Source organism: Galendromus occidentalis, unplaced genomic scaffold (genome assembly GCF_000255335.2).
Source record: "Galendromus occidentalis unplaced genomic scaffold, Mocc_1.1 scf7180000076381, whole genome shotgun sequence".
NCBI lineage: Eukaryota > Metazoa > Arthropoda > Arachnida > Mesostigmata > Phytoseiidae > Galendromus > Galendromus occidentalis.
In genome coordinates, this window is record NW_003804370.1 from 793234 (window position 1) to 808664 (window position 15431).

The following is a 15431-nucleotide window of genomic DNA, read 5'->3' on the forward strand; positions in this document are numbered from 1 at the left end:
ATGTGGATTCGAATCGATCGCGATCCTAAGCTCACCTTGCGGGACCGATGAAAGCGATGGTAGAAGAGTTTTCGTCGTTTGCCGCCAGCGGTACCTCGACGACGGGCTCCTCTTTGGTGATGTCGTTCAGTTCGTGCCGTCGACACGATCCCTGACGGACGCTACCGCATTGGATTAGTTTCTGGGCGTTCTGATCGATGAGAAGCAATTTGTTGAAATTATTCAGCAGTCGAGTATCGGTCGCCTGACATTCAGACTCTGATGGAGAGCAGTAGCGACTGTCGTTCACCGGGCCCGTCATCACCGACGCCTCGACGAATAAACTGGCGTTCAGTTGATAGACCCAGTTGACAGCTCCGACGTACACTCGGCCACTATGTCTATCCACGACCACGTGAGAGATGTTCACCGATTTGTCATGAACTGAAAAGTGACCGAGCACGGTGTTTCCGAGGGGATTCAACGGCGATCCATGATGCAGAGAGAACTGGGGTCGTTCCATGGGCACTCCACCTGCGGCCATTAGCCACAGGCTCAGGAGCAGCGCCAACGACAGCGGAGGGATCCGGGGCCGTCTCATCGTGACCTTCTCGAGCTCCTCTTTTCAGAGGCGTACGGTGTCAGCATCTGGAAAGAAAAATTTCCTCTCTTTTAGAAAACGTGGAGGAGAGGAATGAATGGAACAAGGATGCCCTCTAGGACGATCCGTGGTCCAGAAATCGCCCACGGAAGAATCAATCGCTCATTCTCGCGAAGAGCGGCCGCTTTTCCCGACCCGAGAGGGCGCGGGGTTTTTTTCGTTCCCCTCATACACCGTCTCGGACTCCCGCGGCTTTGACTGGGAAAATTCTCTGAGACCGATTCCAAGAACATCGCCGCGGGAGGGAACAATCGGACGCTTTGACTCGGGATGTGAATAGATGGATAAGAGCCCGGAGAAGAACGCTCGAACAAGCGTTGAATCTGGGAAAAGCGTGAGAGGCAGCGACAGACTGCCATGGCCCGAGCACGCAGACCGGCAACAGGAATTGCTGCGAGGGACACTTAACCCTTCTACTCGTTCATGTCGTCGCAAATAGCCCAAGGCCACGCACTTCCACAACGCGCCGTGAGCGGCGACGCGCACTTCCACGACAGCGGAAACGATATAGCCGGAGTGCGGAAGGAAATTGCCATGAAATCTGCCCTCGCGCCGCTCCTGCTACGAGTCGCGCATTTCGAAGCCTCTTCTGATGGGTGTGACGGCGGACGTCATATCGCGAATCGTCGTCTTTCTGCCGTTGTCGTTGCGCAGCGGAACATTCATCGGAGCGGGAAGGCAAATACACGCGCATCCGATGTTTCCGACATTTACACAAGGATCTCTCGCCGTGATTTCGTAACTTGCGCGTTCGTGAGAGTCGCCTTAGCGACCCGCCGAACACCTCGATTCGGATTCCACTGCAGATGACAGCCTCACTCCCAGCTCGAGACGCAAAGGGTCGAATATTTGAATTTCAATCGAACGAATTGGATTATCATGCCGCCCCGTGGGCCTGAGAAGTCTCTCCATCTTCTGCTGTTTCACTTTCGAGGGCGCCCGTCGCATCCAGATAACGCGAAGCTTCAACGACGATTCAGATCTGAATGATTACCGTCTCGTGGCTAGAGAGAGGAATAAGAAGGAATACGGACGAGTTGGACAGAATGAGTCGTCAGCGGCCGGCGCGGCGCCTGCAACTAACAAGAGGCAGAATGGCTACAGAGAGGCTGCGGACGTCTGAAGTGCCGTCGTTTCCTGCGGTAGGAGCCAAACGAAAGCCATAAACTTTCGCTACGGACCTACGTTTGATTGGCGGCTTGTTGTCGGCTCGTTTCCCGACCAGCCGATCAGACCATTCTCTCCGTCGACACTCACGCTCTTGTCACCGCTCTCCGTTGGCAACGCAGCGGTATCTCGTAAATTTTGTCGCTTATCTCGACAAGCCGACGCGGGATCGGCGCTCGAGGAATGGATTTGTTTCCATTCCTCGCTCAGGAGCATCCATTTCAATCGGATATTTTGAGGGAATTGGAGGATTCCTTCGTTACCTACGGCAAACGAACATCAACTCTTCCCGAGAGCATTTCTACCTCCTTGCTCTTGGATAATTCACTTTGCACGCTTGATTTATGCAAATGCAGTGGTCCCAGAGCATATGTATATATGCAACGATTATGATGAAGAATTCACAACTCGTACGCATTCTACAGCCGAGCTCACAACAAGAGCCTCAACGGAGAGCTGATCCCACGATTCATTCCCTGTGACCAACTCGTGGTTCCGTCCTGCGATGGCTCTTTGGAATACGCCGTCGGATCACATGTTGTTTTTTGCGCGCGCAGAATGCCCCGCTAACAGACTCATCTCTGAATTTCTAACCCCCTGCTCGAAGGATTTGGGTACAATAGTAGAGCAATTACACGAATTATTATATGGACTCTGTTTCGGCGGACCACCGAACCGCTCAAAGGTAGCTCTGACAGGAAAGCGATTTTGATAGGCGAAAGGCGGAAACCAGCAGGAAGTAATATCCTTGCCACACTTCTCTCCTTTGGTCACAACACAACGGATATTAAAACGTTCGCCGGTCTCTTTTTTCGGTGGCTGTGTGATAGTGTTATGATTTGCCACCTCCCCCTCCTCCAGCTTTTATCGACGCAAATTCGACGTCCCGTGTTACAGTGGTACCATGACATTAATGAACTTTTTTTCTCCCAAAACGGAACTTGTGATATTCCATACAGGCTGCTGCGGACCCACCCTTCACCTCCGTCAATGTGGCCTCCGGCTATAGCAAAGATTTTCGGTCAAAGAAATCACAAGGTCTTAAACTATACCGAGCACACACATACATCTTCCGAATGGCGGAGTCTCATTGAACTTTCCGACTGGTTTCGGCAAAGAACCTAGATTCCGAAGTCTTCCATTTCCCGCGGAGCAAGCCCCAATAGCTACTAAGCTCTGTCGACTGTTTGAAGCATGAATATGCTTCGCTGCATTCTCGGATACGTCGGCTGGCATCTAATGGGGAAGCCGGCGGGACGACGTCCCGGGCGCCCGGTAGAACAGGTCGCAGCCTCCTCGGTCGCGCAGACGCTGGTGGTCGATTGGCACTCAATTGGGCCGTCGAGCAAACTGTCGACGATCGAGGCGGGCCAAGCAAAGTGTCTGCTAATCAGATTAAGGCTCCTGAGAGCGCCGGAGGATCTCCAACAGCACAAGGGACCCTCATAGCAGGCAGCAAGCGAGTGCTCCTGAGGAGACCATGCAAGAAGACAGGGCATAACAACGCCAGATTCTGTCCTCAGGAAGGGCAGAATGCGAAGGAGCTCGCTGGGAACGCGGCGAACGACGCAAGAGAGCAAACTGAGCGCATACCGTCGTCTCCGCGTCAGTGAGCAGCGATTGCAGGCCCCCGATGGGGCTTTCCGGAAGAATACGTCGTCGAGCTCTGAGAATTCCGACTAGGATTCATAGGCCAGAGGCTTTTTTGTGAACATCTCTCTTTGTTCCCCTCGCGAGATGTCTCCACGCCGGAAAGTCCCGCCGAGGCTCGCCGTGCGGCGCTCTCTCGGTAGGCCCGTAATTGCGGCGACGAGAATGACGACGGCGAGCACTGGCAAGATAACTCGGCGCTCGCTTCTCTGTCCCTCCATGCGCGCGGATAGAAATTGCAGCCTGACACGAGACACCAGTGCCCGGAGCGTTTCCCTCCCCCTCCACCTTGCGAGATGATGGTCCCTCGCTTTCCGTCACCAAATTCTCGCTAAGGTCGCACCGATCGCGACATAGCATTCGATTCCTCCAGTCGATTTCTTCACGACTCAGACAGACTCGAACGAGGCCAGACCCGACTTGGATTCCAAGCTCTTCTGTCAGACGATAGGATCTCGGCGCTCGATGATTCGGCCGCTGTTGGAAAGCGCGAGCGATTCCCTGGGAGATGCGAAGCTTTGTTCGGTGTATTACGTCAGGCAGACTGCCTCTTTCGAAATTTCGACGTATGGAGTCAGAGCTTGAATAGAGCTGAAGCAACTTTGCCTCGAAGCGACCGCCCAGAAGCGTCCCTATCGGACTTTTGCCCGGGCTCTGGTGAGCGACAGCTGCTCGCGAGATTTGTTAGATCTTCGTTGGTCTGACTAAGCAAAAGCATTATTAATATGATTGATTTTTTCCCATCGAGGAATTCAGCCCTCCTCGCGTTGGAGCTCCTGATGAAGCTCGAGATTTCCAACTTTAAATCGGGGCAAGCTGCTGCGCTATGGGGAAATTCCTCGGAACGGCGCCGTATTTCTAAAGCGGAGCGAACCTCGGATGCGGCTGATGCTAAGCGAACAGATAGGCATATAAAAACGGATGGATTTTTAATTTATTCCTCAGCCGGAGTTCCAGCTAATTGGACGACGATGGTCTCGTTTTGAAGACAACGAGGAACGGACGAGCCCGAAACGAACAACGAGGAGCTATACCAACGGAGAGACCTGTTGCAAGAAAGCAAAAAGTTCCGGCTGAGGTTGAGTGCAGTTTAATCAATCCAAGTTTTTACCGACGTCGTGAAACTTCAGAGAACACTCGTCTCGCTCCGCCTGAGGAGGGGTCTCCCGGATTCGAGTGACCGCGAGATCAAATTGTCGTCTCGCGACCAACGCTCGTGTCGACCACAAAGTGACGCGCGCTGGGTGTTTTCGGCGAGGTGGGCTCGGTATCCTCGAAGTGTCGTCTTCTTTTCCTCCTCACATTCCCGAATCCCCGGCCGGACAACGGTAGGCTGCGATGCGGGTGACCCCTACGGTAGAATACGATACGAGGACAACTCATGCACGGGGTTATCGCGTTTCCGGCGCCTACGGAACAGCGGCGGCCCGTTTTTCCGGTCATCTCTGTCCGCAGAAGTTCGCAACCCACGCCCGCGTCCCTCACTCTCGCGTCTATCTGTCGCTCCGCATCTCCCCACGGGAATCGTGCGCGGTGGTGGGAAGGATCCCGTCTTGCGTTCGTCCCTGGATGAGGAGAATTTCAGGGTGCACAGACACCCTTCACCGGGGAGCGCTCGCTCGCCTCAGAAACAATAACCTCCAACCCCAGTCCCAAGACGTCACAGTCGGGTCGGCGAATGATTTCTCCTGAGAGCGGATGAGCGGCAGAAGACTTGCGGCGGGCACAACTGCGGCACAAGTGACCTCTTGGCCCGGCGGGGTTTCGCGCAAGATTCCTCGCAGGCTTCATCGCTCGCACAGCAATCTCGCCAAGCAAATCGGCTTGCGGCCACTGCCCGGAAAGATCCGAGAGTGTGAACAGAGCGGACAATAAACTATATCAATATCAATTCACAGCCATCATCATATATCACCACTCCCTCGCTCGACCGAGGCTTCCTTCCTCCCTAGCAGCTCCGAACACGCCGACTCCCCGCCCGCTCGGGAGTAGTGGTGGTCGAGAACACGAGTCATTTCGTCCCACCCAAAAGTCGACTACCTACCACCACCATTGCCGACCACCGAGACCATCAGCGATCAGCAACAACGAACTCGGGACAGAGGTGCGCTGATTCATAAGGTATTCGATGGTCCATTTTTTTCCCCAATTTCCTCTGCTTCGGCCACCGCCCCTGCCGAGGCTCTGTGTTGCTCATCGATGCTCTCGATGAAATATCTGACGTCGTGGAACGACCGGCGTTACTGGTTTTAACATTCCTCGACTGCAAAGTACATCACGTTCGAGCGTGGCCAGATAGCCGCTGCTACAGAACGTTGCTCATACATCAAATATCGGGTGGGAACTCGTCGGGGTCAGGCTGTCCAAGGGCTTGGGGATGACAGAGCGTTGCCGAGAGTCGGGAGAATCCCGATAAGACGCTGCTGGCCGATGGGAGCATCGTGAAAGATTTAGAGGGCTATCTACTTTTTCGTTTCCTCCGTCGCTATTCTTTCTCTGCTCGTTCCTCCGTACTCAGAAGGAATGGCACCGTCGAGCATCGGACTAGACGAAGCCCCGAGGAAGGCAACCTCCGACTTGTTTGTTATCTCGCGCTCCCTAAATGATAGCCGGTAGCCGTTCGCGCGCTGGAAAATTCTGATTTTCCGTAACTTCGGTGTCCAGCGTCACGCAATTATAGTGAAAGCTCGTTACTACGAACACGAAGGGACCGACGAAACTGGTTCGTTGTACCGAGTTTTCGCTGTAACGAATGCCGCTCAGCACCAACCCTATGGCGAGCTGGCCCTATGGCTGTTCGTTGCACCGAGAAATTCGTTGTAATGGGGGTCGTTGTAACGAGCTTTTACTGTAATTGAAATCGCTTGGATCTGCAGTGATGTTCTCATCAATCGTTGATCAATGGAAAGTTCGCAATCGACGCGGGAACGGATTCTTCGGTGATCTCTGTGAGTTGCACTCGCTGAACCTCTTCTCCTTTTTCATTCTCTCCGAGTCGCGAGCTTCCGACTCCGCGGTCGGCTGAGTGAGTGAGTGTCTGCAGTGAGTACTACCCTAACAAGTTTTATCTGTCGCCTTCATATATACGAGGGCTGACAAAGCTGGAATGCGGCCACTCTGAGATAAGGACTGTCGTTGTCTGGTCCACGGTCCGCCTGCTTGCTCGCTTGTTTGCCTGCCTGGCTGGCTGCCTGCCGCTTCTCCTCTCTAGCAAAAAAAAGTATATTAAAAATTTTCTGTAGTCGCGGGTCAAGCCGCCGCCGGCACCACCACCACCGTCCTGGCCTCAGAATCCGATATGGGGTCATAAACAAGGAGGACGATCTTTTGTTCAAGAAATTGCTCCCTCTACTTGTTCCTGGATCCAGCACACGCGAGTGCCGTGGACCTGCAGAAACTTGCAGCGAACACCGTCTCTCACGTCAGATCACAGGGCTGCCCCAAAAGATTGGATTTTTCTCTGCTCCGTCGACCGACTTCATTCCTCGAAAAAGTATGTTACATCTCGGCAAATGCGCCGTTCTATAGCTTCTTTCCTTAGACTTGACACGAGCCGAGAGCGGCCCGATCAGGCGTATTTCAGCCGAAATTATTTCGCGAAACTACTCGATCGGCCTCCCTGATCCGCCTTCGACGGCCGAGGAATCCGAAAGCTGGTCGAATACCTCCGTGAAACTGGAAGTCTCGTTTGATTCTCGGACCATGACCCAATTCTGAGTTATTTTGGGTCACGTTCGCAGCGACGTATCATCGATCCTGACATCATTCGCGGAATCCCCGTCCAAATCGCTCAAGTTCACTCTCTCTATCCATCGAGGGGCAATCCTTGATGTTGCAGACCAGAAGGGCGCCTTTTTCTTTTTACTGCTATACTAATCGCGGCTCGCGATAAACACTCATTATGATGAGTTATGATAGATAAAATGCCGGAGCGCTAAATCACTGCTGGGCAAGCCGTGATGTGACCTGCAAGGTAACTAGTACTCGGCCGGCTGGTTAAATTCATTAAAAACGTCCGAGCAGCCAACAGAGCGACCAGCCGTTCCTGTCAGCCACTTTGCATCCCGTGGACGACGCAGCGGAACGTGTTCTCTCAGAGCATCACTGTGAATTTTAGACGCTGCCATTTCTCTCCGCCTTCAGAGTATGTTAGCTCGTCGACCGAAACTTTTGACGGTGGCTCCAAGATCTCCTCCTTGAAACCTCGGGATACGCGAACAAAAAAGATGCGAAGTTTGTTCATAGTCATTCCGAAACCGTCTCGAAGGAGTTCACTAGGCAATCGACGCTGAATTATTTCGAAGAGTCGTCTCGACGGCTCGCTAGAATTCAGCTCCGAATCGGATCAGCCGGATACGACGCCCCGCATCCGATCTGTACGGTCCATTCCGGCACGGACAAGGACTTGCGCTCCGGCAGGAACAGACAGCGGAGCTACAGAGCAGAGTGGATTTATATACTGCTCTGCTCCTCCGTACGGTTCGGCGTTTGGCCGATATTAATTCGGCTATCCGGCTGATGGCATGGCGCGAGGTGTTTTTCTGAGAAACAGTCGCTTTGCGATATCTCCGAGCTAACACTACATCCTGCTCTTCCGTCTCTTCACTCCCACCCTCCTAGAATAAATGCCCTCCAAGGCGTACGGTCGTGCCCCGTTTTCTTTCGTTACGTCAAGGCTGGCGGCCGCGCTCGTAGGCTCGCTGCAGATACTGCTAGACGAAGGCAGCCGTCTCGTTCCCTCACAGACGGCTACGCTGTCTGTTTGACGTTACGGCACTCGTAGCCTGCAGAAGATGATGCTCGCACTGAAATACGAGCCTGTGGTGGTTGCGAACGGGGAAGCTGAGAATAACGGGCTATATTTCATTTTTATGTCGATTCCTCTCCCGCCTCCCGGGCTCCGAGCACCTAGCTCTGCTACTCGAGGGGTCTCGCAATTGGTCGGCGCGCCGGCTGCGTGTCTGGCTAAAAGGCTTGCTGGTTTTGACGTGCCGGAGGTCAAACTGCAAATTCGAGCCAACGCCGGCCATGCCGTCTCAGAATGTAGACCGTCTTCTGAGAGAGGCGGGGTCGCTGAGCTCCAGAAGTGGGCGAGCTGCAACGCTGCAACTCATTTCCTGGGAGACTCAATTAATGATGCAGCTGGAACGCGTACTGAACTTTGACCTCTACGAGACTTCCAGTTTCGCGTCAGGGAGAGATATCCATGCCTGTCTATCGAAAGGGCAGAGGGTTCGGGAACTATCGGCTCCGACGTGAGACCGCGTAGGCAGACGGGATTGGAGTTTATTGGTGATTTCTTTGTGTTTCAAGGACGAAGTATATGGAAGTCGAAATGGTGGCCGTCCCCGGGGCTTTGCTTCCATGGACGATTGCGAAGTGATCAGGAGGAAAGGGCAGACGAGGAAGAAGATAAAGACGCCAACGATACAAGACAACTCGATCGGTGTTGTAGCGAATTGGGAATTGAGGCCATGTCTTTGATCTGCGAGATTGCTGTCGTCCGTCTGTGCGTCATCCATTCTAGACATACATATATGGAGTCTGTAGAACTCTTGGAAGGCTGTTGGAAGGAGCTCTTTCAGCTACTACAGTCCGGTGGAAAAGCTCCCACTGCGTCGTCGGCAGAACCCTGACGTCGAGCTGCAAAGGGATCGTCTCCATATGGGCTCATGTGACCTCGACACGAGGTCTCTTGAGGATCTCCTCCACTCCACGTTCGGAATTCTTTGTTCCTGGTTCCTCCGATATCTCCCTCTCGGCTCGACCTCCGCACGGTTTGTACTTGTTTTTCCCAAGCTGTATCCTCACAACCTCTTCGGTCTCTGCTATTGCCGCCTGTTCCTCCGGGTTCCTGTCGGTAGCTCGAGCTCGACGGCCACGATCCCCAAGAAAATCCACCGAGGTGAATTCAGCTCGAGATTTCATTTTGGGATATCGTGATCGAAGACCTCCTCTACAGATTCTCATAGCCGTCGCGCCGAATTCCGTCTGGCTTGGCGACTCTATGAGAAAGCATTTTTCTCGTCCAAACTCCGCGCGAGAACGGCGTGTTTTACCGTTTTGTTGTCACGCCTTTCCGGAGTTGTCTTGTCAGTGACAATAATCGTAGAAGCAACACTCAGTTTCCGACACGTCCCCAACCCGTCTCGGATTCCGTTCAGATCCCTAGACCGTGACAACTCCATCTCGCCGACGAATCTGGTTTGCCAGGATGTTTCCAGACATGCAGCCGCTCGGAGCGGCGCCAGTAATTTCAGACGATAAGCGACGTCGACTCCCGGTCGAAATTAGGATGAACCGAATGATAAACGCTACAGTGGAACACACGGTCGCACACACACGAGGCGGTCGACCAATCAATGGATGAGTGAATAATTGATGAATAGAGACCGCTTCACCGAATGGATCTTCCTGCATGGAATTAATGACGCAGGCGGAGTGTCACGCAATCGAGAAGCAAACGAGCTCCGCCGCCCTCCCGAAGCCGTCTCGCCGCAAGCAATGACGAGCCAATGAAGCTTCAAATTGAGTTCACCACCAGTTCGGTTCAGCTCGGCTCGGAACCAACTGCGTGGAGACGACGGCGATGCGGGAAACCGGGCGTGGGTCGGAGGACGAACGCGAACAAATATCAGGATCTTCCACCTGAAAGGTCGGGACACTCGCGCATCGTTGCACTCGGAGCTAGTCTGATAACCGCGTCGATAGCTATACGAAGTCAGTAAGGCTTTCATAAACTCACAGCCGTCTGATGCCCGAGTCCGATTCGACTCGAATTTATTTCAGCCAAGTCGACTCGAAACCGGAGCGATCCACTGAATTCGAAATAATTGGAGCTCTTGATAGATCGAATCCTTCCTCGGCCAATACTCGGCCCTTGTGAGCGGGGTCCCGGATCCGGTGGAGTCGTACATTTGGGATCAATCGCAACGCCGAGAGAATTCAGAAAAAAAGGCCCCGTTCCGAGGGGTGGGCGGCGATAGTAGAGCATCTCGAAAGAGAAAGTCACATAAATAAATGAGGTGGTAGCTCGGTGTCACGTTCGGAATGCTCCAAATTGAGTTGTTGAACGATATGGCACGTTTTTGATTGGCGGATACGAATCACGGTCTGACAAGCTTCGCAGGTGACTCTGATTAGGCGACTAATTCCGAGTGTAGCGAGACGTACGCTTATTGCCGCTAATTTGTTTCAGTCTTCCCAGGGAGCTCAATTATCATCGGATACGTCCTAGGTCGCTGATTCTAATACTTGGCTAGGAGAGCTCTCAGGTGTGACCAAGTGTCTGGTGAGCTCGGTGCCAGTCCGCATTGTAACGTTCCGCGTCGAATTATCTCTCGCATTGCCTCGCTATCCCCTGTTCCATTACAGCGGAAGTTAGCGAGGAAACAACTTCCGCTTTCTCTCATAGCATTCCCCAAATAGCGCTTGTTGTTGATGGCCCGACCGAAAATTACATTGCCATTGATACAAGTCGAGCGACGACCGAGAGGAAAAGGCGCCATGAGTAGATGCGGGGGGAAACGTCCGCAGAAGCGACACTGGCCCTCCTTGTTCCGTCCATGGACCTCCCCCCCCCAACCTCACGTCCCCCCCCGCGATCGGATGCTATTGCGCTTGCCGCCAGCTTTCTCGTCAGCGGTGCTTCCGGCGTCTATGCCAGCCTACTCCACCACTGTCCGGCATCACCTTCGCTCGCTCGCTCGGTCGTCGATCTCCCCGATACGGCGGCGCGGAGCCCTGATTCCCAACGGTCCGTTTGATGGCACCTCCCGCCGTCTGTCGGACAAAAACAATAATCAGAGGACGATTCCACGTCTCCCCCACCGCCCTTGTTGTATTTATGTGGCTCCGTCGGGGAGTGGGTTCGGCAAGGGGGAAGAGAGGGAGGGGAAAGGGGGGGAGGGGGGAAATCGTCGAATTATTCCTGTGTGTACGATGCCTGCTCGGTGCGCTCTCAGCCGCTCTCGAAAGAATTTTCGTTTTTCTCCACGTTCGTTCCGCGGACGGGAAGGTCGATGAGTGCATGCAGGCGTGCGGCACGCATCTCGACGTGCAGCGACTATGACGGAAACGATGTATGCCATGATAAAAACTCGTCCCTAACCACCGTCGCGACTTTGCCATTCCTACGACTCCATTGTCGCTGCTGCGGCGGCGCGTTCGCGAAATACCATTGTTGCAGCGAGCGATGACAGGCGACGCCGCCGCACTTCAGTTTTTGCCCGCATTCGGAACTCTGACGTTCGGTGTGTTCACTAAGCGTTGTTCCGCTCGATAATAGTTCGCCGCGATCTTCGAGGCGATCGACACGGCCGAGAGGGTCGTGAAGTTCCTCGAACTCGCCTCTCCCCCGTTCGATCGCTCGAGCCATTTCGACATCTGATGAGTGCGAGGATTCAGAAAGGAAGCACCGGCTGCACGAGCGATCGAGCCGGCTCCGTCTGCGACCAAGGAAACCACCTGTAGTGTTCGTTCACGAATAGCGCACATGCGCCGGTATCGCTCAGATCCCAAGCCGTTACGAGGCCTTTTAACCATATTAGACCCACGTAGCGTAAGAGCAGCCGGAGCTGCACACTTATTCCCCCCATTGGGTTCGTTCATCGTCATCGCTCTTGCAGACGGTACATGGCCCGAGGGGAGCGTTTTTAGACGCCGCGCCGTCGCTTATTCGGGATATCCGTGACTGCGACCGTCCCGTGAGATTCCTCTCTCCCATTCCGTCGACGTCCTCATCGTCGTCGTCAGGAACTTATCAGTTGGAGGCTGGTCCGATATTATTGTACTTGGCTCGGCCTCTCCTCTGGTCGAATGCCGCGACAGCGACGAAATACATGTATGGTATAGGTTACGGGTTACGGGTATGGGTCTCCAGGACGGATTTCGGGTCAACATCGGGGAAAAACTGTCCTTATTACCGAGTTCTCCCGCCGCGTTCCAAAAACGTCTCGGTCGCGGACAAGTCCTTCCTATCGGACGGCTCTCGAACAAAACGTCCAGCCGGAGATCAACCCGACGAGTCGTGTTTGATCGACGGAAGACATACGACACAATCGAACTTTTCGTTCCTCTCTCGACCTTTCTCCGCTCTGTCCCGCGACACCGTCCCGACGCATCCTGGAGTGTTCTGGTCGTCGGAGGCAGGTGAGTGAATCGTTTCGGCGGAAAAGGATCGAGTACGCTATCGACACCGCTTCAAAAAACAGCCGGGGCTCCCCTCGCCTCGGCTGGCGTGCGTCTGGGGTTTGGAAAGGTGACCATTCCGTCGCGGAGACATGGTCTCCTCTCGCGGATGCGCCACAAATCCGGACGCGGAATCTGTTGATTCTGCTATGCCGAGGGCATTCCGAGTGCCGTGAGGAACAGCTTACAGCAATTTTTCCCCATGTTCTGAGCTCACGGGTTTCGCACTCGAATGACTCTGCGGGGCCCTGCAGAACTCCGATCGAGATGAGCCGAGAGTCCTCAAGCATCCATAGTGGAAAAGCAGTCGCGAACAGTCGAGAGATGGAGTTCCTGAAACTCTGTGATGCGGTGAAATTCGAAGAGAGGGGGGGAAGGGGGCTCGAGACCTAGCCCAACAATCTTCCTCGATAGCCCGAGTTTACTCAGCCACGAGGTGAACTTGACGCTCTCGAACCCTGATCGGACAATCCAGCATCGCACGCTTCGGCGAACTCAGATGCACACAAGTACATAGAAGTTCAGCGGAAAGGCGCGCTCTGTGGTGAACCGCTCTAACACGTAGATGGAAGTAAAGCCAATTTGCTTGACTGCTCGCTTGGATGGCCGACCGGTCCGACGCTGGCTCGCTTGATTCACTGGCTAGGCCGACGACCAGCTCCGAAGCGAGTCCAATTCGGTCAAAAGTTGTCCAAGCACGTTGAATCTGTCCGAGTGCGGGTATTCGGGAACGCAAGATGGATTCTGATGGAGATGGAGCTGCTGTCCCGATTTTAATTTAGGTGCCCGGAGTGCTCTCGTCCCGCTTCGGATTCTGGTCATCTTCATCCGTCGACGGCTCCGTTCCCTGTGCGACTGTCCCTGTTTGCTCGTTTGTCGAGCCGTTTGTCCGCACCTGGCTCTTTTCGCTCGCCCGCATGCCTCGTGGCGGGTCGTCGATACGCCCGGCATAGCGACCTGTGCAGGTACGACGACTCGCGAGCAACTTTCTATGCGTTTCTCAATCAGGTGGATACAATCCATACGAGTCGCCTAAATTGGATGATTGTCATAGTTGCACGAATCGCCATGAAGCCGCACGGCCAGAGGACGGCGGTACGGAGTCGTCGCCGTTATCGTTTAAGGTCGCCGTGCAGTAGTGGACCCTCAGCAACCAAGCGATACTGTTTACAAAAGCATCGATGCAGCAATCGGGTCAGCGAACTATATTGCCAATAGAAGTAGTAGTGGTGCTGTGGTAGTAGAGGAGGCAAATTGCTCGCCAACAAACACGCCTGTGAGGCGGCCTGCATTGTCCGAAGCAAATTGCCTGGTTGACCATTTGTTGCTGTAACGGCACCTCGAGCAAACGGGCCGTAATTCCGTGTGTTGTCCAGGAATAGGTCCCAGTTTCCAGAACATATGTTCATGACTCCGTGTCGGATCGAAGGATGCAGAATATCGAACACGGTGAGCTGGTCACAACACGTCACACGTCTCTTCTCCTGAGAGAGTCAATCGGTTTCGAGGCGGGTACGAACCGAGTCCGAAAAACTCTTCCGCACCGTAGCCCTGCCGTCGTGAACTGGATGCTAGGAGGAGTCGTGTGTTTAGGAGGAGCTCTTGCGACAAAGGTCGCTGGATGTGCAGCTACGCTCGTCGCTAATATCGCGAAATAAATGACAGAAAACATCCTGGCAATTTCGCCGGTCAACCCCTCGCACAAACACTCGCTGCGGACTTTGATTCATTTCCTCCGATCGGAAGCTGTCTCGGAACGGGAAACTGATCATCAAGAGTATCGATCCGAACTGCCAGCGAGTTCAGCTTCACGACAGGAGGAGCACGAGCATATTGAACTGTTTATTGAAAGCGATAATTTATCATTTATCAAGATTATTGCGCGAGGCTCTATCAGTCGACGCTGCTCGGAGTTACGAGAGTCTGCTCGGTCGCTATTCAGCGTCCGACTAGTGAGCGTTGAGAAAATGAAAATCCCCCAATTCGCAAGCAACTCAAGATGGGGTGGGCTGATTGATGAATCCAAGAGATATCGATCGCGCTGCTAGAAGTCGACGTTGAGGTAAGCCCCATTGGTTCTATTCAATCACCAGCCTCTCCACAACTACTTTCCCCTTTCTAATTGAGATGGGAACTCATATTGTCGGGAAATCCTGTCAATTCTGACTGTTTTACTCTCCCTCTGACACGGGAGGTTCAAATCCTTCTCCTTCGAGCCATCGGTTCCGGCTTCGAGCTCGATTGGATCCATGATTTGACCGAGCCGGGAGACAACGCGAGTAATCTTCCGCGATAATCGATGATGAGGTGAGTTGTCTGCCTCCCCAGATACGCACTCCGCGTCTGAGCATCCTGGTGAAATGGTTAGTCGACGAGGAAGGTATCTGTTACCTCCAGGCAGGTCCATTCGAACGAGTCCGCTCGAATAAATCACCTCGATTGGCTGTTAAGCGGTCGTGCCTCCCGAAACCATACTCGATGTCCCCTGTCCGTATTCCATTACGCGCAACCGGTGGACTGAGGAGCCCTCAGACGACTCCCGCAATGTGCCGGTCATTCGAGCCGAGGCGGAGCTGTTTTTGCAACCAATGCTCGACACGGCTCAGAACATGTCGTCATGATCATTTATCTGTTGATGCAGCCCCTCATCACCGGAGCAGGCCCTTACCAGCCAGCCCGGAGCCGCAGTGATTTGTCGTCCTGACCAAGCGTGACATGGAGCGGTTTTTTTATGGATCAAATAGACATTATCCAGTTTGTCGCACCTGCTAGTTCAGCCGGAGCT

The 15431-nt window shown here is 53.8% G+C and overlaps 1 protein-coding gene across 1 annotated transcript in view; it reads right to left on the reverse strand.

Annotated features, from left to right (window-relative positions):
* Nucleotides 1–580, reverse strand: part of LOC100906102 (plexin-B) — a 42984-nt gene extending 42404 nt beyond the window's left edge. The window contains exon 1 of the mRNA XM_029113177.1: nucleotides 36–580. Coding sequence (XP_028969010.1) covers nucleotides 36–580 — 545 coding nt within the window. The remainder of the gene's footprint in view (nucleotides 1–35) is intronic.
* Between the last annotated feature and the right edge of the window lie 14851 nt (nucleotides 581–15431).